This window comes from Lampetra fluviatilis, chromosome 41, assembly GCF_964198595.1.
Source record: "Lampetra fluviatilis chromosome 41, kcLamFluv1.1, whole genome shotgun sequence".
In the NCBI taxonomy this organism is placed as follows: Eukaryota; Metazoa; Chordata; class Hyperoartia; order Petromyzontiformes; family Petromyzontidae; genus Lampetra; species Lampetra fluviatilis.
Genome location: NC_136315.1, coordinates 10156231 through 10180267, shown reverse-complemented (window position 1 = coordinate 10180267; position 24037 = coordinate 10156231). Strand labels below are relative to the sequence as shown.

The 24037-nt window shown below is 53.2% G+C and overlaps 1 protein-coding gene across 1 annotated transcript; it reads right to left on the bottom strand.

The window, feature by feature from the left end:
* Positions 1 to 5771: 5771 nt before the first annotated feature.
* MRPL1 (mitochondrial ribosomal protein L1) lies at positions 5772 to 21166 on the bottom strand. The gene is made up of 9 exons (XM_078875528.1): positions 21129 to 21166; positions 19613 to 19736; positions 18288 to 18549; positions 16288 to 16371; positions 14486 to 14557; positions 13014 to 13128; positions 11359 to 11459; positions 10764 to 10845; positions 5772 to 9602 (listed from the first exon to the last, which is right to left on the bottom strand). The coding sequence occupies exons 1-9, from the start codon at positions 21157 to 21159 to the stop codon at positions 9412 to 9414; spliced, it is 1062 nt and encodes a 353-aa protein (XP_078731654.1). The 5' UTR covers positions 21160 to 21166; the 3' UTR covers positions 5772 to 9411.
* Between the last annotated feature and the right edge of the window lie 2871 nt (positions 21167 to 24037).

The following is a 24037-nucleotide window of genomic DNA, read 5'->3' as shown; positions in this document are numbered from 1 at the left end:
CTGGTCATATCACAGATCCCTTGAGAGCCTGGTGCACACCAATCTTTCCCTGACCGTGCCCGACCTCTTTGAGATGACCGACCTTACCCGAGCGGCCGTGCACATGTCTAACCAACTACCAGGCGACTCGCACACCCTAAATCTGATATCTTTATATTTCGTGCTGAATTTCCGACACGCCAACCCCCACCCTCCGCCTGTCAGGGACGTGCGGGAATGAGGGGAATATTTTCCAGGGCTCTCAACCCCTGCCTGGAATTGAGCCCTGCTCGTGAGAATGCAGTGATACCGTCTTAAATCCCAGAGTGCCGTGTTACGAATGAGATTTCCAGCAAATTGAGGGGGAGGGGGGGGCGGGAGACCTTCGATTACTCATTGCCAAACATTGGCCCATGGGCCTGGGAATCGGGCCAGTATAGCGCAATGTGCCAACAACTGTGCCACCACTACACCCGATGGTGCTTGGCTACTGTAGGTGTGATATGGAGTTGCTCCATTTTGAGACTGGTCCCCACCATGTGAATGTGGAATGTGCAATACGGGTACTGGCTTGGGGCCTGGCACTACCAGAAGATATAAAAACTGATTCAATTGGTATGTGGGTATCAAACTCTCGGACTGTAAAAGATCTTCATAGCTCGTCGGATTCCTCCAGTCTGCATAAAGATTCTGATAATCATGTCATTAACTCTGGCTTATAACAAAGAGGTAGAAATTTGACTAACGTTTGGCCTGCCAGAGTGCAGGTAACCAGGTGAGACGGGGACACGCGTTTCATTTTCACGAGTGACTTCGGTCACCAGAACGACAATCAAAACCAAGTTGAGCGAGGGCAGAGAGGCTGATGAAGTTTTAAGTCGCATTGCGAACACGTTGCTCTGAATACGGTTCGGGGGTTGTGGTCCCATGACCTTCGTGGCGGGAGATCGAAGCCAGCGATTAACAAATGTCAGGATTCTTTAACGGGAAGTTTGTAACTCCTTGTGAACTCAATTCGGCTTTTCAAGCTTCATCATCATCAGGGTTGAAGTCGCATCGTTGAAAGCGAAGCGCGTGAGCCCAAAAGGCCTTGTTGCGTGACTTCTCATGCCAGTACTAGTAATGTGACCTCACGAATATACTTTTATTTATTTGACCAGGCGCAAGGCCCATTGAGCTGTACAGCTCTTTTTAAGAAGCGACCTGGCCACAAATGACAGCTCAACCCAGTAAGTGGCTCATCACGTGGAAATTTGTAGCAGCCAAATACTCTAAGACGCATGTTTCTAAATGTGGAGGAAAAAACCGGAGGATTCGGAGAAAAATGTACGTGACCACAGGGAGAGACGCGCACACTCCAAATATACAAGCATCAGGGTCGGGATCGAACCTACGAGCTCCTGTGCACCCGGGGAGGTCGTTAGAAACACTCGGGGTCGGTGATCCGGGTCCTATTGACAGTATCCATACAATTGGTGGTCACAACACTCGCCGGAGGTCCGCAATGTGCAGGACGTCTTGTTAGGCCCTAAGTTATTGTGTTGGTTGAAAAAAAAATGCGTAGGCGCAGCCCTGCAAGTGCTTGAACGCAGCCCTGCGGGTAGGAGGAGCCCCTGCGAATGGGAGCTCGAGACTGGATCAGGGGACGGCAACCAAAATAACAAGGAGCCATTTTTTCTAAATGCGAAAAAACCCGGAATATTTCAAGAGCAGCAATGCATGTGAATGTGAGACGGTCCATAATAAATAACGTCACGAAGCAGCCGCGGGTTTGACTTCTGCTCTAGAGGGGAAGGAAAACCTGCGGCTCGACTCTTCCACATTGGTCTAGAAAGGGCTGGGTGTACCCACACTCGAGCCCACTCATGTGCAGCTTGCTGATCTGTAGCGGGCACGAGGAGACAGGTCAGGGTGCCAGTTCGTTTATTCCACCTCCATCCACAGCTCCCTCCGTCATCCACAGCTCCCTCCTCCATCCACAGCTCCCTACTTCATCCACAGCTCCCTCCTTCATCCACAGCTCCCTCCTCCACCCACAGCTCCCTCCCCCATCCACAGCTCCCTCCCCCATCCACAGCTCCCTCCACCATCCACAGCTCCCTCCACCATCCACAGCTCCCTCCCCCATCCACAGCTCCCTCCACCATCCACAGCTCCCTCCACCATCCACAGCTCCCTCCCCCATCCACAGCTCCCTCCTTCATCCACAGCTCCCTCCACCATCCACAGCTCCCTCCACCATCCACAGCTCCCTCCACCATCCACAGCTCCCTCCACCATCCACAGCTCCCTCCTTCATCCACAGCTCCCTCCACCATCCACAGCTCCCTCCACCATCCACAGCTCCCTCCACCATCCATAGCTCCCTCCACCATCCACAGCTCCCTCCACCATCCACAGCTCCCTCCACCATCCATAGCTCCCTCCACCATCCACAGCTCCCTCCACCATCCACAGCTCCCTCCACCACCCACAGCACCCTCCTTCATCCACTGCTCCCTCCACCATCCACTGCTCCCTCCACCATCCACAGCTCCCTCCACCATCCACAGCTCCCTCCTCCACCCACAGCTCCCTCCCCCATCCACAGCTCCCTCCCCCATCCACAGCTCCCTCCACCATCCACAGCTCCCTCCACCATCCACAGCTCCCTCCCCCATCCACAGCTCCCTCCACCATCCACAGCTCCCTCCACCATCCACAGCTCCCTCCCCCATCCACAGCTCCCTCCTTCATCCACAGCTCCCTCCACCATCCACAGCTCCCTCCACCATCCACAGCTCCCTCCACCATCCACAGCTCCCTCCACCATCCACAGCTCCCTCCTTCATCCACAGCTCCCTCCACCATCCACAGCTCCCTCCACCATCCACAGCTCCCTCCACCATCCATAGCTCCCTCCACCATCCACAGCTCCCTCCACCATCCACAGCTCCCTCCACCATCCATAGCTCCCTCCACCATCCACAGCTCCCTCCACCATCCACAGCTCCCTCCACCACCCACAGCACCCTCCTTCATCCACTGCTCCCTCCACCATCCACTGCTCCCTCCACCATCCACAGCTCCCTCCACCATCCACAGCTCCCTCCTCCACCCACAGCTCCCTCCCCCATCCACAGCTCCCTCCCCCATCCACAGCTCCCTCCACCATCCACAGCTCCCTCCACCATCCACAGCTCCCTCCCCCATCCACAGCTCCCTCCACCATCCACAGCTCCCTCCACCATCCACAGCTCCCTCCCCCATCCACAGCTCCCTCCTTCATCCACAGCTCCCTCCACCATCCACAGCTCCCTCCACCATCCACAGCTCCCTCCACCATCCACAGCTCCCTCCACCATCCACAGCTCCCTCCTTCATCCACAGCTCCCTCCACCATCCACAGCTCCCTCCACCATCCACAGCTCCCTCCACCATCCATAGCTCCCTCCACCATCCACAGCTCCCTCCACCATCCACAGCTCCCTCCACCATCCATAGCTCCCTCCACCATCCACAGCTCCCTCCACCATCCACAGCTCCCTCCACCACCCACAGCACCCTCCTTCATCCACTGCTCCCTCCTACATCCACTGCTCCCTCCACCATCCACAGCTCCCTCCACCATCCACAGCTCCCTCCACCATCCATAGCTCCCTCCACCATCCACAGCTCCCTCCACCATCCACAGCTCCCTCCACCACCCACAGCACCCTCCTTCATCCACTGCTCCCTCCTACATCCACTGCTCCCTCCTTCATCCACAGCTCCCTCCACCATCCACAGCTCCCTCCACCATCCACAGCTCCCTCCACCATCCATAGCTCCCTCCACCATCCACAGCTCCCTCCTTCATCCACAGCTCCCTCCACCATCCATAGCTCCCTCCACCATCCACAGCTCCCTCCTTCATCCACAGCTCCCTCCACCATCCACAGCTCCCTCCACCATCCACAGCTCCCTCCACCATCCATAGCTCCCTCCTTCATCCACAGCTCCCTCCACCATCCACAGCTCCCTCCTTCATCCACTGCTCCCTCCTACATCCACTGCTCCCTCCTTCATCCACAGCTCCTTCCACCATCCACAGCTCCCTCCACCATCCACAGCTCCCTCCACCATCCACAGCTCCCTCCACCACCCACAGCACCCTCCTTCATCCACTGCTCCCTCCTTCATCCACAGCTCCCTCCTACATCCACAGCTCCCTCCTTCATCCACAGCTCCCTCCACCATCCACAGCTCCCTCCTTCATCCACAGCTCCCTCCACCATCCACAGCTCCCTCCTTCATCCACAGCTCCCTCCACCATCCACAGCTCCCTCCACCATCCACAGCTCCCTCCTTCATCCACAGCTCCCTCCACCATCCACAGCTCCCTCCTTCATCCACAGCTCCCTCCACCATCCACAGCTCCCTCCACCACCCACAGCACCCTCCTTCATCCACAGCTCCCTCCACCATCCACAGCTCCCTCCACCACCCACAGCACCCTCCTTCATCCACAGCTCCCTCCACCATCCACAGCTCCCTCCACCACCCACAGCACCCTCCTTCATCCACAGCTCCCTCCACCACCCACAGCACCCTCCTTCATCCACAGCTCCTTCCACCATCCACAGCTCCCTCCTTCATCCACAGCTCCCTCCTTCATCCACAGCTCCCTCCACCACCCACAGCACCCTCCTTCATCCACAGCTCCCTCCACCATCCACAGCTCCATCCTCCGCACTCTCCTTTCCCCCCTCCCGCAACGTGCCCTGTTATCCCCACAGACCCCTCTCCCTCCCCCAGCAGCGTGACAAACCTGGGGGCAGGCAGGGGGTACGCCTCCCCCTCCCCCGGTGGCCAAAGCTACGAGTTGTGGCCCCCTTGACAACCACCATGAGATTTGTTTTCAACAAGTGTAAAAATAACAAAAACATATTTAAAACGCGGTTTAAAGTTATGTTTCTGAAAATGCTTAATGGTGCGTGATGAGGCTAGAGGAGCCGTGATGGCCTGGGTGCAACCGTGCGAGACAAATCAAATATTGGGGCCTCACCTGACCGATCGCCACACCCCCTGAGCTAAGTGTCGTGAACGACGCCACTGCCCTCCCCTCCATCCCCGTCACCTAATTCTCAGCCACCGATCACATATCGTCACATCTCGGCCCGTATCTCAGCTCCAGCCACTAACCACATGTCGAGTGACTTGGTCGTCTGCAATGTGGTGCAGGAATACGGAGGGAGGCTGGGTGACTGCCGTACGACTGTGGACAAGATGACACTCGTTGAATGCCATCACGTGGCACTAAGGTTCAATATCGATGCTTCACACCCCTATCCAGGTCTCAAATCTCGCAGGGAATGTTTCTCAAGTCAACAGCTGAAGTTGGTGGCACGTGACAGGTAACCAGTCATCGCCCAGCGGAATACTGGATGCGGTGTGCCGGGTGCAGATATATTCTTCCAGGACAAAGCCAGCTTGAGATCGAGTCCTTCTTGTATCCAATCACCTGATATCATTGATCATGTAGTCGGTCGTGATCCATCCGCTGCTGGATGAAGGCCTCCCCAAGGCCCGTAGGCCACGACTCGTGGGCCTGCGATGCAGCGATCCCACCTCGCACAGGGGTCAGCAACCTGCCGCTCTCTGGCTGCCCCCTTGCGGGCAGCCGGTAAAAAAAAAACTTTCACCTTAAACATAGTTTAACGTAGAGACAATGAATTGATTGTGGCAGTGAGTGGGTCACTATGGAATGTCTCGGTGACAACAAAATGTACAACAGTCAAACTGTATTGTTTAAGCGTAACAAAGGTGGGAGGGGGGGGGAGAACTAAATAGAGACAGTTTATTCCATAGCCTATGTTGTTTATCTAAGTCAGAATGTGTGTTGTGCTGTGCTACCTGCTGCTGCGTTTGTGTGCAAGTAGCTCTGGGTGTGGACGCGGCTCTCGAACGATTTTGGCCAAAGACAAAAGCCCAAAAAAGTCTCAATATTCTTCTTCTTTGAAAGGTCGCTGCCGACCACTGACCTGGCATCGCCGATTTAACAGCCGTTCCATCTCCGCGATGGACGCAATCTCAGATGCAATCCTTTGCAACGATTCCAATGCGGATTCGATTATTTTTGCTGCTGTAAATGTCCACGTGTTAAGCCACTTCGTTGAGCTATTGTTTGTAGCCAGGTCGCTTCTGAAAAAGCTAGATAGCTCAGTGGGCTTTACCTGGCAAGGTAAACGTAGTTGTTATATTTGCATATAATTTATTAGAGTGCTTTGTTTACCTTTACTGTCCTTTGCACTCCTATCGTGTTGTTGTTTGTTGTCACGTTCAGGCCCGCCCCGACTGGACATCTGTGAAACTGAGCTGTGTAGCTCATCGCATTCCTCCTGCAGGCTCAACACATTCTGATTCTCTTCGCAATTGCAGCAGCAGCAGTTCACGATGTCCAGAAGCCAGACGCCAATGGTCGGGGTCTGCTGCTGCTGCTGGCCACCACGAGTGGGGGCTTCTGGGGAGAGTTCGTGTCGTTTGGCTGCTCCTCCCCCTCTGGTGAAGCAGCGCAGACTCCACTGGGTTTACGATTTGGGTTCATAGCTCGGCTTGCATGGCCACAGCCTCTGTGGCTGGTCACCAGTGTATCTCTATGGGTCTCTGGCTCTCCTACATGGCGCCAATTACACGACCGTGGTTTGTCTTTAATGTATCTCAATGTATCTCAATGTGTCTCTATGGGTCTCTGTGGGTCTACGAAATGGTCCACAGATGGGGTTGCGGACCCACAATCGCACAACTGTGGCTTGCCTTCAATTGTCCATTCACGAAGATGTGGCGCATCGGCCTGCATGACGGTGCTCCGACGTGGTCGACGGTTCCACCGGGTGGATTTGCGGCAGCGATGTCAAAGCCAGGAGGGAGGCGCGATGTTTGGGCCTACGGACACTTCTTACGAGATAGCAGTGGCCGGGGGGATATGCTTCTTACGGGGCTTGGAGGGGAGGGGGGTTGACCAGTTCTGTGGGTGTTGCGTGCGAGAGATTTGTGGATTGGTCATCATCAGCAGCCATGATCTATCCACTGTTGCAACCCCCCCTCCCCACATCACCGCCATCCCTCGCAGCCTTCGGGTGCAAGCGAGACACAGTCAATATTCGTTCAAAAGCAACATTCGTTTAAACCCCTCAACCGAATTGTAAACTATAAACTATTTAATTTATTATTTTCCCAGGTAAGGCCCACTGAGCTATATAGCTCTTTTTCAGAAGCTGCCCGGCCACAAACGATACGCTCAATGAAGTGGCTTATCACGTGGGCATTTATTGCAGCCAAACACTCTCAACTGGTCATGTTGATTCTGCATGTGGAGGGAAAAACCGGAGGACCCGGAGAAAAATCCACGCGCCCACGGGGAGAGACACCCAAACTCCAAATATACAGCAGCAGGGTTCAGGGTCGTGAACTCGTGATCGAACCCACAACCTCCTTTAACAGCAGGCGTGGGAGTTAACTTCTCGCCACCGTGGCGCCCCCTTGTGCGAGGTTGATGATTTTACACGGGAGACAAATATAGAATTCCGTTGCCCTTGACAATGATAAAAAGTGAGATCGACTCCATAGACGTTCACTTAATGGACGTGAACACAAGATGAGCGTTAACGACGCAACGGGAACGAACGACGCGACCCCTGGAGGGCAACGGTCGCATCAGACGGAGTCCACGACAACGGCCAGCGCCGGTCGCGTTCACGACGAGGACTCCCCCCCCCCCCTCTCTCGCCGGTTGCTTTTCTCCGGGAACTCGCGTCTCCTTCCGCAGGCCGGATGCCGCATTTTTCAGCGCAGCCGAAACCGGTCCTCGTGGTTGCATCGCAAATTGGGAAGCGGTCATTCTGCAGGACCCACTTCATTATTATAACGACGCTTGTTCAGCCAGGAAAAGCCCGAGTCTCGAGGCACTTTTTCAGGAGGGTCCTGCCAAGTTGTCGCAATCGAGGCCGACAATCTGCCACTCGCTTCTCAACTCAGTCTGTATGTACGTCGAACTTCTTTGGCATCGTATGTAGCCAACCGTGCTAGTCGGAGGCACGGGGAAAGGACAACAAACTAAGCAACCGTATTAAACGCACAGTTTAATCTCCGACCGCCAAGTGAGGGAAGTAAGACCGCGGAATATTACGCACCCTTCGCTTCACAGTGAAATTAATTCAAAGCAGAGTCGGCCAGTAACTTGCAGTGTCGTTTTTTGTTCGAACGTTGGGACTGTGACGGCTGCACACAATGGCCGACTCTGCTTCGAGACGAATTCGTGGGACCTTGTAAAGCTTCGCTGCGAAGGGCGCGCGGCAATCGGCGGTTTAACTTCCCGCACCGGCGAACAGCGATTAAACTGTGCGGTGACCACGGTCGCAGCGGTCAAAGCGTTGAGCGCCGAACCCATCTCCCTTGTTCACTGGGCGAGGGTCGGTCACCGTGAACACGCACGCAGCACCGTCGTCAGAGGAGGCCCGATCAGAATGCCCAGTCGGCAACGTGACGGCGAGCCATCGACTCGCGTCGATTCTCACGCTCGAGATGCAAGCATCAAGAGGCATCAAGAGCAATTAAGAGGCTTGCGCAGGACGCGTCACAGGAGAGGATGACGATGACGATGGTGGCCGGTGGTCGAGACTAACCATGGAATGGCAGCCAACGGAAGAAAACTCGCCCGAGAGGAACGACCACCATGGAGATGGAAGCGATGAGGTCGGCTCGTGTGCAATGAGGCGCCGCGGTGGTGAGATGTTAACTCCCTCGCCTGGTACACAGGAGGTCGTGGGTTTGATGCTAATGCCTGTATATTTGGAGTTTGCGTGTTCTCCCCGTAGATTTTTCTCCGGGTCATCCGGTTTATTCCTCTACATTAATAATCAACATGCGTTGAACTCGCTCCTCGCCGATTAACGCCGTTGTTTATGTACGGAGCAAAAGAAGTTTAACATACATACATAGAAAGAGTATTTGCCTGCTATAAATGTCCACGTTACAAGCCACTTTGTTGAGCTATAAGGTCGCTTCTGAAAAAGGAGCTACATAGCTCAGTGGGCCTTACCTGGTAAAAAATAAATTTGTTTAGGTTATCACGAGTGCACAGAAGCTAAATGAATTGTGACATCGCGAGACCGCGAGCGATGGCGACGGTCTGAGCAGACCTTCATCCAGCAGTAGACACAGGATGACGACGACGACGTGATTGGTTATTAGAAGCCACAGAGTCACGAAAGGGGTTTACACGCTCCCGCAGGGTCACGGAAACCCTCCGTGGAACTGTGACGCTGGGCCGCGATGGTCCACCGAATCTCGGGAAGGGGCGCGTGTGCGCGTGTGGATTGTTGCGATGCCGCGAGCGACGCGAGAGCCGTGAAGTCGGTTGGCTCGGAGTGGAGGAGCAGCTGCAGCAGCCCGGGAAGCGGACGCCGCTCCGCGTCACTCCTTCGCGTTGGCGGTGGCGGCCTCCTCTGCCGGCGCTGCCAGCGCTGCCGGCGCCACCGGCGCTGTCGGCGCCCGCTGCTTGGCCTCTCTCTTGGATTTGGGCGGCGGCGGCAGGAACGGCTCGAAGTGGAAGGGCAGCTCCTCGCTGGTGGCCGTGTTGATGTGGGCGTCCGTCACGAAGCCGCCTGCTCGCGAGAGACGCGCGCACAGCCGGGAGTCCTCGGTGGGTACGGCTCGCGGGAAGACAAACGCGGAGCCACGCAGCGGCGACCCAAACGCGGCCGCCGTCTCAAGACGCCGCACGGGAAGAGCTGGGCGCATTTTATAGAGAGAGAGGTCGGCGAGTGAAGACCCGACCAAGGAGCGGCCCCGGGTTCTCTCTGCAGCCCCGACGACAGTGGGGGCAATGCAGGATTTTCAGGTAGGGGGGCAACCCCTCCAGCAATGAGAAATGATAGAGGAGTTGTGAGTAAGGACTTGTCCCTTGCTTTTTATTCGACGCGTGTGCGGCGATGGCGCAGCCATCGATCGAGGGTCCAATTCAAGCCGTGTGTGATCGGCATCGCGCCCGCTGAAGGTGAAGTCGTGTGCTGTATACGCAACTGCGCACAATTCTGTGAGTCACTTATAACTGCTTTGCCGTTACTTATTGCCAATTATGGACTCAGACTATTGTCCTATCATCTCATAGAGACCCTGGCACACAGTAATATGCTACACAGTGGCAGTGGGGGTCGCAAAATGCCGATTTATTACTAATAAACCCCAATGATCCGATCGAAATCCCTAATTTCGATCGGATCATTGGGGGGGCACGTGCCACCCCACCCCCCCCACTGGCTCCGCTAGTGAGTGGGGGACCGCTCCCAACGACAACGGCACGTGATGGAGGAAGGAGGTGTGTGGGATATTTTCCTCCATCGATGGAACGATCAGGGGACTCCACCGATGCGGTGAGGTACAAACCACCAGGCACTAATCACGACTGCCCCATTACAACGAGCGCAATCTTGTGGAGCAAGTGGACTCCACTCAGCTATCACCCTGGATGCTGTGGAATGGCCCACAACATTAAAAATACAATTGTAGCCTGCTGCTTTTTTCAAACACCATACAAAATAATGTCTGTTTTGCAAATCTATGGATATCTGTGTGAGTCGCGGGGACTCTGTGAACCTATGAGTCTCCGTGTAAGTCTACAGGCCTCTAATCCTATGGGTCTCCATGTAAGTCTACAGGCCTCTAAACCTATGGGTCTCCATGTAAGTCTACAGGCCTCTCGACCGATGGGTCTCCGTGCGAGTCTACGGGCCTCTCTGTGCACGAGCGGGGACGCGGCGTCATACCAGAGCTGGCGGTGCGGCGCGAGCACACGTCGGCGAGCAGCGTCTCCAGGTTCACCAGCAGCTGCTCGTCCGTCATGTCCATCTGCGGGGTGGGGGGGGGGGAGCCACATAGAGAGGGACGGAGAGACAGGCGAGACAAATCGACCTCCCTTTCATCAATGCCTGGCAATGACCAGCGTGGTGAAGTATGGTCCAATCCCTCCCGCCCTGCCCCCCTCATGACCGACACACCTCGACCACGGCCCCCAGCTCTGGACCAACCCCATGGCATCGGCAGGGGGTGCAAGCTCGTGAGAGGCTTTGGGGAGGCCTTCATGCAGCGGTGGATTGACCACGGCTGCTGCTCGTGCTGTTGCTGACGATCAAATCGATCGGAGACGTGATTGCATTTGCTACGCAAATTGAATCACATTGTTTACCTGTGCCGATGTTGCTATTATTGTTTACAGTGCCGTTGTTGTTATGGCTGTTTACAGTGCCAATGTTGTTGTTGTTTACAGTGCCGATGTTGTTATTTACCGTGCTGATGTTGTTACTGTTGTTTACAGTGCCGATGTTGTTGTTGTTTACAGTGCCGATGTTGTTATTGATTTACCGTGCCGATGCGCGTGACGCAGCTGCCGTTGGGCAGCACGCTGTACTCGTGGCACGTCGTGAAGTACTCCAGCATCTTGGGGATGTCCGCCGCCACGGAGCCTGCTCGGGGTGGGGGAGGGCGGACAGCGTGAGCCAGGGGACGTAGCGACGAGGCACCGACGCCGGAACCGCGCTGGGCCCGCCGACGATGCCGAAGCGGCGTGGGGAACCCTGCGGCTCGCGACCCTTCGCTCGGCGTGGCCGTCGCCGCACGAGGCCTGCCACTTCGCAACAGCCGGTAAAAAACAAGCACATTCGCCCGTCACCGCGAGCGTCTTAGCCGCACTGATCGCGTACTGGAGGGGGGAATGTATTCGGCCTGGCGACAGCGGCGTCTATGTCGAAGGTGTGCGTTCTTTCTCCCTATCTAAAAGGTATACACACAACCACCACCACCATGGCTGTATACAGAGGGACCCATAGTTGGTTTTAGATTCTCGAGATGAAAGCAGGAGGACACAAAACAGATCCGTCAATGCATTACGAGTGCTGGTACGAGGACCATGATTACGATAATGGAAACGTATTAAAATACACGGGAATTTGAACCCGCAATCTTACGATTGTGACGCGAGTGGTACTACTCGGCCAGACTGCCATGATAGTTACCGGTACATTCAGGACCGGTCCTATAGCTCCTGTGGCTCCGAGGACTGCACTGGCTGCCAGCGTGACCTATAAAGCCCTTGAAGGACCAGGAGAGCGGTGGTGCAGCGGTTAGCGTAGCGCGCTACGAACCCGGGGACCCGAGTTTAATTGCCGGCGAACACCAGTGACGATTATCTGAACCGGTCCTGGGGCCTTCCCTAGGTCGACTCAAATGGGTACCTGGTGCGATGTGTAAACATCGCCACTCGGGAAACAAAAAAGGCCGGGCGGGCGTGGTGCTGGCCACCCACTGCCCTCGTGTGCTGTGACGGCCTTCAGAGGTGCTCGCTAGCAGCACTTGCCCCAACAGTCTGGTCAGGCTATACGGGGTCTTTGCGTTTGTCTTTTTGGAGGACCAGGGACCCCCCCCCCCCTACTGCTCCCTCATGACCGCTTCACTCTGCGACGTCCCCTGGGTGTGACTACAACCAATCTGGGGCCTGCGCATTACGCGGCTCCCATCCTGTGGAATTCCCTTCCCCGTCGGACAAGGGACTGGCCTGGCCATCCAGAGTTGTAAAGCGTGACCTCTTTAGTCTGGCATTTATAAAGGAAAGCCTGAATCGACTTACCACTTTAACTGCATGGTGTTAAAAGTTTTCATGGAAGAGAATAATTCATGTACAGGGGTCTTGGTTTTTAGACAGCTGCTTTAAAAAATGTAAAGTTCACCTGACTGATGGAACGATGTCAACGTTTCACCACGGGCGTTTTCACCGCGGACGTTTAACCGCGGACGCTTCACCACAAATGTTTAACCGCGGACATTTCACTATGGACGCTTCACCACGGACATTTCACCATGGACGTTTCACCGCGGACGCTTCACCACGGACGTTTCACCGCGTGGGTTTCACCGCGTGGGTTTCACCGCAGACATTTCACCGTGGATGTTTCACCACGGACACTTCACCGCGTGGGTTTTACCGCGGACATATCATCGTGGACGCTTCACCGTGGACGCACCGTTCCTGGCCCTGGGGAAGTTGTTGCGGAGAACGTTCCTGAGCGGCACGAGCTTGGGCAGCGCGCCGGGGACGCTCACGTAGAAGCTCACCTGGTCCACCTGGTCCTGCAGCACCTGGGAGGGGGCGCGAGTTTACAGTTTTCGAGTTGATTTTGTTTACCCCGCTGGGAGAAGTAAAGAGACCAGGATGAGTCTCATTCTCCAAGCGTGACCTGGTTCCCCAAAATGATAAAAGCCGAGCGAATTAAACCGAATTCGGCACTCAATCAAATATAAATCGGAGCCAACACAACTGTCGATACGAGCAAATTGAAAATACCGGGGGAAAATAAGTCAATTTTAAATAAGAAATTCCCCGTAACGTAAGTTGGCTCGGGCAAATAATCTTTTAGACCGATCACACCTCAATGGCGATGAAGTTACAGAGACACGAAACAGACATGGGGCGAACATTGTGCCGGTATGTGAACAGCATCCGGGCAGCACTGCTCAGAGCCAGCTTGGTGTGAACAGCGCATCCCCAATTAGCCCCGTTGGCTACGCACGGTGCGAAAGAAAACTATAAACTATTAAAAACTATTAACTATTTATTTTTATATGGGACCTTTCTTGCCAGTATCAAAATATAAGAATAGGTTTGACCCTTTCTGGCAATAAAACAGTTGTTGTGTTAAGATGTGAAAACACCAAACAGAATCCTTTTGCAAAGAATCCTGTCACCGCATTAACCACACGTACTTGTGGTGAACATGCAAACAAAACAGTGTTAGACCAGAGGACGCCTAAAGGCGAACAGCACAAAGACAATTAATATATTTTATTCATTTTCATTCATATTTAGCGACTTGCTTAGCTTTCCTATAATTTGCACTCCTATCGGTTTTTGTATTGTTTGTTGCTGTAACTTTCTGACCCACCCCTACTCGGGAGCCATGGTGGAGAGATGCTAATGACCTCGCCTGGTATACAGGAGGTCGTGGGTTCGATCCCAATCGTGACGCTTAGTGGAAAATTTGGAGTTTGCGTGTCTCTCTCTCTCCGTGGTCGCGTGGATTTTTCTCCAGGTCCTCCAGTTTTCCCTCCACATTTAGAAACATGTGTTTAAGAGTATTTAGCTGCTATAAATGTCCACGTGACATCAGCCGCTTTATTGACCCATCATCTGTGGCCAGGTCACTTCTGAAAAGAGCTACACAGCTCAGTGGACCTTGCCTGGTAAAATACAAAATAGTTTTAGTTTATCTGTGAGAAAGAGCTTCATAGCTTGTCAGATTCTTACAGTTGAATTAAAGATTATGATTATAATAATTATTTAATTCATAACACACGTTTCACAACCGAGGGAGATGAGCCTCCTCTGTGGCCGGCCTGACGCATGCACCGGCCCTGCCCGACGCCCGTGTCAAGGGTGGCATCGGACGGGACAGAGCCCCCCCCACCTCCACCTCCCGCGCCCCCCGCCCCCTCACACCTGCTGCACGAGCTCGTCTCCGCCGGCCAGCCTCGCCCCGTGTTGCAGGGCCGTCTGGGTCTCCTCGGGCGTCTGCTCGGACACGCGGAGACAGGAAGGTGAATCCCACGGCCACGGAAGCGCGACTTGCGCTGCGGAACTCGGAGCAGAGCCATCACCGCCGCCTTTCCTGCCTTTACCCCTTGACCTTGGCTCCCACATTTCCAACTCTTTAACCACCGTCCAATTATGGATGTCACGTCACTACCTCTCCATCAATCCTTCTAAAACTGTAAACCTTTTCCTCCCTTCTTCCCGCTCCCCTCCGCCCTGTCCTACCATCTCACTTCCTCCATTCTCCCCCACTCCTCCTGCCTCCTTTGCTCGCAACCTCGGGGTCATCTTCTACGCCTCCCTCTCCAACCACACCTCTGCCACTTCCCACGCCCACCACTATTCAATGTTCGCAACATCCATGCTCTCGTCTCACTCTCTGCCGCTAAACTCCCGGCTCGCGCCCTTCGTTTGCACTCAGATTGACTCCTGCACCTCTCTTCTTCTCGGCCTTCCTGACCACGCCTTCACTCCTCTCCAACAGCAGACACAAAACGCCTCGGCCCGGATCATTTTTAACCTCCCCGCACGATTGCCACACTTCTGCTCTACTTTGTACAAATTCCACTGTCCCCCTGTCTACTTATCGCTGTCCGTTTAAATTCATCACTCGAGTCCATTACTCCCTCCACGGCCTTGCCCCACCACCAGATCTCGCTTCTCTCGTCTCTCGACTGCTCTGTCCCATCCCGCCCTCGATGCTCCCAATCTCCACCGTCCCTCCCTGTGCCTCCCTCGCCCTGCTGCGCCCAGTCTCGCTCCGTCTCCCTTCTCGCTCCCCTTCACCAACTCCCACTGCAGCACACGGAGCAACCATCTTCACCATCACAACAACCATCTTCACCATCACAACAACCATCTTCACCATCACAACAACAACCTGCATCTTCACCATCACAACAACCTGCATCTTCACCATCGCAAACACACAACAACCATCTTCACCATCACAACAACAACAACCATCTTCACCATCACAACAACCATCTTCACCATCGCAACAACAACAACCTGCAGCTTCACCATCACAACAACCATCTTCACCATCACAACAACAACCATCTTCACCATCACAACAACAACCTGCAGCTTCACCATCACAACAACCATCTTCACCATCACAACAACAACCATCTTCACCATCACAACAACCTGCAGCTTCCGCTCCTCCCCTTGAAAAAACCCCCGTCTCTTCTCCCCTAGCCCATCCTCCTGCTACTCCCTGCCTGGCCCACCAACTACGACCAGGCCTAGCCCAACTCCTATCACTACCCCTATCACTACTCCTATCACGATCACTATCCCAAACCCTATCTAGTGTTCTCCTGTCACCATAACTACACCACTACTTTTAATAACAACCTCACTCCTTATTTTAACCACTATCATCTAATGTACAATTTTATATTTGTCGTTGTAAAGTTCCTTGGATTAAGGCGCGATATAAATCGACGTACAATAAGATAAGGTGCTCCACCACACTCACCACCATCTCACTATCACCATCACTACCTCGCTATCGTCACGTCACCATCATCACCGTCTCTCGCGCAATTACACGCTCCACCATGCCCAACAGCATGACTGCCTCACCACCACCATCGATCATCATCTGTCTCACGCACGTCCCTCGGCATCACTATCTCATCACAATCACGACGATCGTCATCGCAGAGTTGCAAGCGAGTGAGGGCCTCTTCAATACGTACCGACGTGAAGACGAGAACGCCATTGGGAGGAGCAACGAGGGGGTTCGGGTACTGGAAGTAGCTCCGGAACGCCTCCACTTTTTTCTGTGCGAGGCACAGACACACGGCACCGTCACACACAACACCGTCACCGTGACACACGGCACCGTCACCGTCACACACGGCACCATCACGCACAACACCGGCACACACAACACCGTCACCGTGACACACGGCACCGTCACCGTCACACACGGCACCATCACGCACAACACCGCCACCGACACACACAACACCGCCACCGACACACACAACCCCGTCACCGTGACACACGGCACCGTCACCGTCACACACGGCACCATCACACACGGCACCGTCACACACGGCACCATCACACACGTCACCTTTATACACGGCACCTTCACACGTCACCTTTATACACGGCACCTTCACACACGGTAGTTACCATCACACACGACATTATCAATGTCACATACGGCACCGTCCCCATCACACACGGTACAGTCACCATCACACACAGCACCGTCAGTCACACACGACATCATCAATGTCACACGAAACTGTCACCATCACACATGGCACCCAGTGGCGTGCGGACCGCACCGGGTGACACCATCAGAGGGGGTGACAACAAAATGACTGTCTAGAACATCTTTGCGCAGTGTTTCAGTAAAAATGTATTATTTTTTATAAAAACATCTCAGTAGTTAGTTATAACAGCAAAAATATATTTCGTAAGCCCAGCTTACATGTACTGTATCAATATACCTACAAGGCTAAAACTCTGTGCTAATTTACTTTTTTAACCTTCTAATGCACTCCGGTCAGAGCTGTCATTGTTACCCAAATTACAGTGACGCTAAAACAACAGCACGTGCTGTTGTTTTAGTTGCTGCTCGTGTTTTTATAGTCGCTGATTTTGTCAAATTTTCTTGAGTTTTAGCTACAATATTGTGGTAATTAGTATTTGTGAACCTATATCAATAACTTTTTTGATAATGAAACAGTAATTAAAGGAAAAGGAGAAAAATCTAAAAAGGCTTCTGCTCGGTTACTAATAATGTTGTAACTAATAATGTTGTAATTCAATGTAGAAAGCTTTTACAAAACACATTTTTTGCTAGTATTCATATAATCTAAGAAATATTACATTTAAGCAATTTACAACTATATCACATATTATTCTATGATTAAAATTGATAATAAACTTACATGTAGAACAATTATTGATGATATAACTCTTTGATAACTAAATAAAGAAATTGACAATTTAAAACACGAAGTGGGGGGAAATGCTATGTTTCTTGATACATGTTTAGAAATATTAAATCTTAAATTCATTTTATTTTGGTCTTGGCTCCCATCACTGTCTTACAAATATATATCTGATTTTAATGTAATCCTTAAAAGTTGGCAAAGGAGGTCCCATAATGTTCTTAAATGTTACGTTTTTTTAGTTTCTTACTGAATTTTCACTTTAACCACCTGAAACATGTAAAAGTAAATACATTTAGGCTGTACGTATGATATTGTAATTTAAAGGTGTAATTTTTATTTTGCTAGTTGTTTATGTCACTACTATTTCCATTGCATTCAGTGATATACGGGAATTACGATTTACGAGTAACATTAGTACAAAACACATGACTAAGGATTCTGTGTGGTCTGGTACGGGAGGAGGTCCATGGGGGGGTGACACCGTGAGTTACCGCACTGAGTGACGCCACTGATGGCACCGTCACAGTCACACACGGCATGGTCACCGTGACACACGGCACAGCACCGTCACACACGGCACCGTCACCATCACACATGGCAATTTCACACCCCACCACGCCCATCAGCATTACTCACCACCAGCACCATCTCTGTCTCACACACACCCCTCAACATCGCCGTCACCAGTCTCGCGCATGCCCATCGATCGGCATCACCATCACCGAGTCACCAATACTGCCGTCGCACTCACACCACACCACACGCACGCCGCCGCCACCTACGTTCTTGTCAAGGGAGAGGTTCAGCCCCAGGCGCACGTGCACGCCCTGCGCGGGGTCCGCGTAGTCGAGCAGCGCGTAGCGGCGCAGCGCAGCGAGGGCGGCACGCGCGTCCTGCCGGGGACGCGCGTACATGCGCAGCAGGAAGACGTCGTCCACGGGCAACGAGCTGCGCCCCGCGCCCCACAGCTCACGCTTGTTCCGCCGCCGCACGCGCTTCTCCTCCTCCTCTGCCTGGCGCTTCTTGAGCCGCGCGTCGCGCTGCCTGCAGAGCCGGCAGCAGACGCGTGCAGGCGTGGGTGCGTGCGTGGGTGCGTGTGCGTGCAGGGAGCAAGGTTTGGATTAGTGGTCGAGGTTAGGATTCGGGGTTGTGGGTTCGAGTTGTTGTTAAGGGTTGTGGTTTATGTTACGGATAGGGTTGGTGTTAGGATTGGGATTTCATCCCTCTTAGGAATCACTAGTACAGTACAATCATCATTGCCGACTGTTGTCTTATAATAATATAGTCAAAATTTGTATTTTGTATTATTATATTTCAATAAGAGCCCAGTACAGAGCACAAACTGCGACACAGGGAGGGGGTACAGAAACTCCACGGTATCATTTTTATTATTTTAAATTGGCTGCTAAGCACAATTGGCCGATGGCCACTAATCATGCCATTTGCTTTTTCTATTTTCCAACCTTAAGAGTGTTAGAATTTGTTTACAGTAATTATATCCTTGCGTATGGTGGAAATATTTTGGAGAGCCAAATGCTGGCATCGAGGTGAGCTCACCACAAGAGAGCTTCAAGAGAGTGTAGTTTGCTATTCCTCTCTTGAATGAGCGCAGACTACAGTGGTTTACTATGTAGTCCATAGTTTGGGTTGCACGGCCACATTCCTACCACTGTGGATTGGCATTAATTTTCTATTTACGGAGGAGATGTGCACATCGGCCTGTGGCTCTGATGTGGTTCATGGCTACACCAGTGTCTTCGAGGAGGATTATTAAAGCCAGGAGGTATGTGTGTGTGTGATGTTGATGCGCTTCTGCAGCCATCTGGAATGCTCTTCCTTCCGATATTCAGAAGCCACTGGAGCTATGCACTTTTCAATCATCTAAATTGAAAACTAATTTCTTTAGAACTGCTTTTTGTGCTTAGATTGTTGTCCTTCCTCCGCACCTCCGATTAGCACGGTTGGCTACGTACGGCGCGAAAGAAGTTCAACATACATACGTACATGTTTGGGTCTTAATTGAGGGTTTACAGCAATGCAATACAACTCAAATTCCAGTGAGACACGTGTTAGCCGTATAGAGTGTACAGGTTGAGTGCGACTCTACGTTTGGTCCTGTGTGATGGCAGCTGCGGACGTGCGAGCCAGGCGACACGGCGCAGCCTGAGCCCGCGACGGCGCCAGCAGCTCCCCCTGCAGCGGCAGCAGCCGCAATCCGCCAGTCTGCAGCGCTGCACGCAGGAGACAGACGCACGGTGGTCACGAAGCTGCCCTGCAAACGTGGCTCTTCGAGGAAGATGCGGACAAAATAACAAACTGACATCAACTTATCGACACGAGCCTGGGGTGCGTGTCCCAGTGTGTCTGTCGACAGTGGGAAAGTGTGTTGAGAAGAGTGTCCACGGAAGCGGATAACACAGAGCTACATCAAAGATCCCTTGAAGCGACCTCTGGTCCACACAGTAGGGAGCAGCACTTCCCAAGGGGTGTCGATCATAAAATCCGTCAGTCAGTCAGTATCGCCGTCACAATGTTCCTGGCGATGTCTCGTGGTGTACCTGGGATTATGCAGGACACGACGCCCGCGTGTTACATCAGTACAACACAGCGGGTATCCGAGCAGCCAATTTACCAGTCGACTTAGGGGAGACGGCCTAAGGCCAGGTTCAGATCGTTAAAAGAGGGGAGACCGTGACCAAGGATTGAACCCAGGTGTCGCGGGTAGAATGGTGAAGTGATCTCATATAACTGTGCCACACTGCTCCCGCATTGCACACAGTCTGCACATATGCATGCAAATCACCAGCCATGATCGATCCACCGTTGGATGAAGGCCTTCTCAAGCTAAGAAAGCAGTTAAAAACGCGAGGTATTTTTTTATTTTACCAGGTAAGGCCCGTTAAGCTATATAGCTCATTTTCAAAAGCGATATGGCCACAAATGATAGCTCCACGAAGTAGCTTATCATGTGGAGATGCATAGCAGCCAGTTACTCTAAACGCGTGATGTTCATTCGAAATGTGGAGGGGAAATAACCGGAGGACCCGGAGAAAAATCCACGCGACCACGAGGAGAGAGACACACAAACTCCAAGTACACAGCAGCAGGCGTCGGTGTCGACCCCGTCGACCTCCTGTATACCGGGCGAGGTAGTTAACATCTCGCCACCGTGGCTACCGCCACTTCTCATGATCCTGCGATGCAATCAAACCACCGAGCACCTGCACACGAAATCATCGCTCCATCTCCTCGGTGCACGTCCTCCAGGACACGTCCCAACTCCTTGGTTGCCACTCCGCTATTATTGTGGACCGTCAAAATACCCGGCATAGCCGCGCCTTTCTTATGGTCAAATAACACCCCCCCCCCCTCAACGCAGCGTGAAGAGGCCTCCATCCAGCAGGGGACTGCCGCACGGACTGCAAGCTGCGAGTGTCGCACGGCTAGCAGTCCCAAGGCCTACACCGCATAGGTCACCGGGACGGTGGCAATCGCGCATTACAGTTTGGTACGCTGCCGCACGACGCTGTAAGCAGGCGGCGGGCCCGTGTTGTTTGTTTCGCGTTCGTCTGTTTGTTTGTTGGTTCGTTTTTGTTCACGCGATCCGCACGCGGACTGCTGACCTCGGATCACGTTGCGCATGTAGGCCGCCATGCTGGCGCGTGACGTCAAAGCTTTGCGATGACGTCACGCGCGAGGGGTTCCGCGGGGTTCCCCCTTCCCCCCCGGGTTGGGCTGTACCATTGTGGCGATGTCACGGCCCCCCCCCCGGGTTGGGGTGTACCATTGTGGCGATGTCACGGGGCCTCCCCTCCCCCGGGTTGGGCTGTACCATTGTGGCGATGTCACGGGGCATCCCCCCCACCCCTAGGGTTGGGGTGTACCATTGTGGCGATGTCACGGGGCCTCCCCCCCCCCGGGTTGGGGTGTACCATTGTGGCGATGTCTCGGAGCCCCCCCCCCCCCCGGGTTGGGGTGTACCATTGTGGCGATGTCACGGGGCCTCCCCCTCCCCCCCGGGTTGGGGTGTACCATTGTGGCGATGTCACGGGGCCTCCCCCCCCCCCGGGTTGGGGTGTACCATTGTGGCGATGTCTCGGAGCCTCTCCCCCCCCGGGTTGGGGTGTACCATTGTGGCGATGTCACGGCCCCCCCCCCCTCCGGGTTGGGCTGTACCATTGCGGCGATGTCACAGGGGGGATGTTGGAGGCTTAATAATTACCCCTAATGAAGATACCAAAAGTAGTTTTATTTTAAGGTATGAGCGTGGAGACCGCACATCCGCATCTCGGATATTTAGCCGTTGCCTATGTACGGTGCGAAAGAAGTACATCTGTTTTGAACCCTCTTTCCACTTGGCGTAACCACTGCTCTACGAAGCCAGCTGCCACGCGGCCACCATCTCCCAGTCGCCGTGTTTCTATCGCGACTGCCTTGCGTCACTGACCCCGTCAACTTACTCGGTTGGCGCCTCCGCCTGCGTTGAGGGCCAGCCGAGAGGCAGTGGCTCTCAACCCAGGGGAGGGGGTCCGTGGCAATGTCCCGGGGGTTACGTGAAGTGATTTGTAAACACGTGAAATTAGGGGCCGTCCATAAATGACGTCATGCACCTCGGGGGGGGGGGGGTCAGACGTTTGTGACGATGTGTGACGAGGGGGGGGTGAGAAATGTGACGTCACATCAAAATGCGCAACTTTAAATAAATATAGACAACACGTTCTACGTAATTAAATAGACTTTTTAATAAATGTTTTCTCCTACAACATCAGAGTGCAGCGACACATTAAATACGCACTACAATGACAATAGTTTAAAGCGATTTGAAGCATGTTTTATGTTTTTTGGGGAGGGGCAGAGCTTTGTGACGTCATATTTGAGGGGGGGTCTGACTTTTTGTGACGCCGTGTGACGATGGGGGGTAAAAAATCGTCCAAAATATTGTGCGCGAGAATCGTCGGTGACTAAGGGGCCGATCAGGCTCCCATTGTATCTGTACCAGATATAAATTCCTCTGGTTCAGCCATGGAAAACTTCTCAAACTGCGTGGTCGAAATATATGTAAAATAATGTGAGAGTCAGAGAATATCCCTGTCGCACCCAAAGGTGAAAAGTGAATGGGTCTGATTCCCGGCCATGCAACTTTACTTGGGCCTGCCCACCACCATGAAGGTCCTTAATGATTCTGAACAAAGAGTTAGGGACCCCGAAAGCACGAAGAAAAACACAGAGCCCTGGGCCTACTGATGGTATCATAGGCTTTTACCAGGTCAATAAAGCAGAGATGTAGGTCCGTTAAAATGCCTTACACCTCTGCTGTAACAGACATACAGAGAATATGGCAACTGTGCAGAACCGCCCTGGACTATGCAAGCCTCTCTCTCCTCAGCGTGCCTGGCAAGGCGATGTTGAATAATCCTTGCCAGGACATATCCTGGCACACTGAGGAGGGAGATGCCCTTTTAATTGTTACAATCCGTACGACCCCCCTCTTAAAGAGGGGGACCACAAGGACATCATCCAATCTCTGCGAATCCCGTCCTGTCATCCAGGCAGTTGTGATGATGTCATATAGGGTGGTCTGCACATAGATGCCATCCACCCTCAGCAGTTTGCTTGGGAGATTATCATTGCCCGGTGATTTTTCTGGTCTCATACTTTTGATCACCCCTCCTACTTCCTCAACAGATGGCACCTCAGCCAGCCAATCACGGGGTGGTTACTTTTTCCAATATTGAGGCACGGCAGTTCCAGCATGGTTGTTTCCACCTTGCCCCATGGTGTTATCTAAGCTGAGGGATTTCCCCTTCCCCAAGAACTCACAGAAATGATCTGCAAATCTGCACACCTGTTCCTGGGGGTTGGAGATCGGATCGTCCTTTTGTCCCTTCAAGATGGTGATAGGTGTGGCACTGCAAGTTACTTTTTTGATGAAATTAAAGAGTGATCGCGGGCTACCGAGGCAGATTCCATCTTATCAACACTCATCTCTGCAGCGCCGCACAGCTCTCCTTACCTCCGAGCGAAGGCTGCGGTAAGCCTCCTCATTCTCCGACTTGGGATGTTGTAGACGGTGGGAGTGGGCCTGTCGCTTTCTCTGAACTCGCTGGAACACCTTTATCAACCATGGTCTCTGGGGAGGTGTGGACTGCGTACCCAATGTAACCATTGCAACAGAATGAGCCACAGTCCGTAATCTCACCCATTTCCCCTCGCCATCAGGAGGAGGGGGGACGATCCCAACCCCAGCTGCAAGCGATGATGAAATTCTCACTTGCAACATTCGTCAGCTAGCTGAGACCAGGCTATTGTGAGTTGTATTATGGTCCTATGTGGACGTCCACCGCCGCAGTGGAAGAATGACAAGCTTGTCATCTTACAGATGGCAGATCAGCTCCACGGTAGTTCCTGGTGTCAAGTACATGGCCCCCCATCAGCTGTTCTATCACTATGTAGTCCAGCAGATGTTTTTCCTTGAACTCGTTATTTTTAGCTGATTTGGCCCATGCCTTACAATCACTCCGGCCCAGTTGTT

Excerpts from the sequence above, each read along its gene's own strand:
- MRPL1 (XM_078875528.1), bottom strand. The coding sequence starts at position 21,159 with ATGGCGGCCTACATGCGCAACGTGATCCGAG. Across the intron at positions 14,558-16,287 it reads GCGTTCTCGTCTTCACGTCG|ACGCCCGAGGAGACCCAGAC; the intron begins GTACGTATTGAA and ends GTGTCCGAGCAG. Across the intron at positions 11,460-13,013 it reads CTTCCCCAGGGCCAGGAACG|GCTCCGTGGCGGCGGACATC; the intron begins GTGCGTCCACGG and ends CACCCCGAGCAG.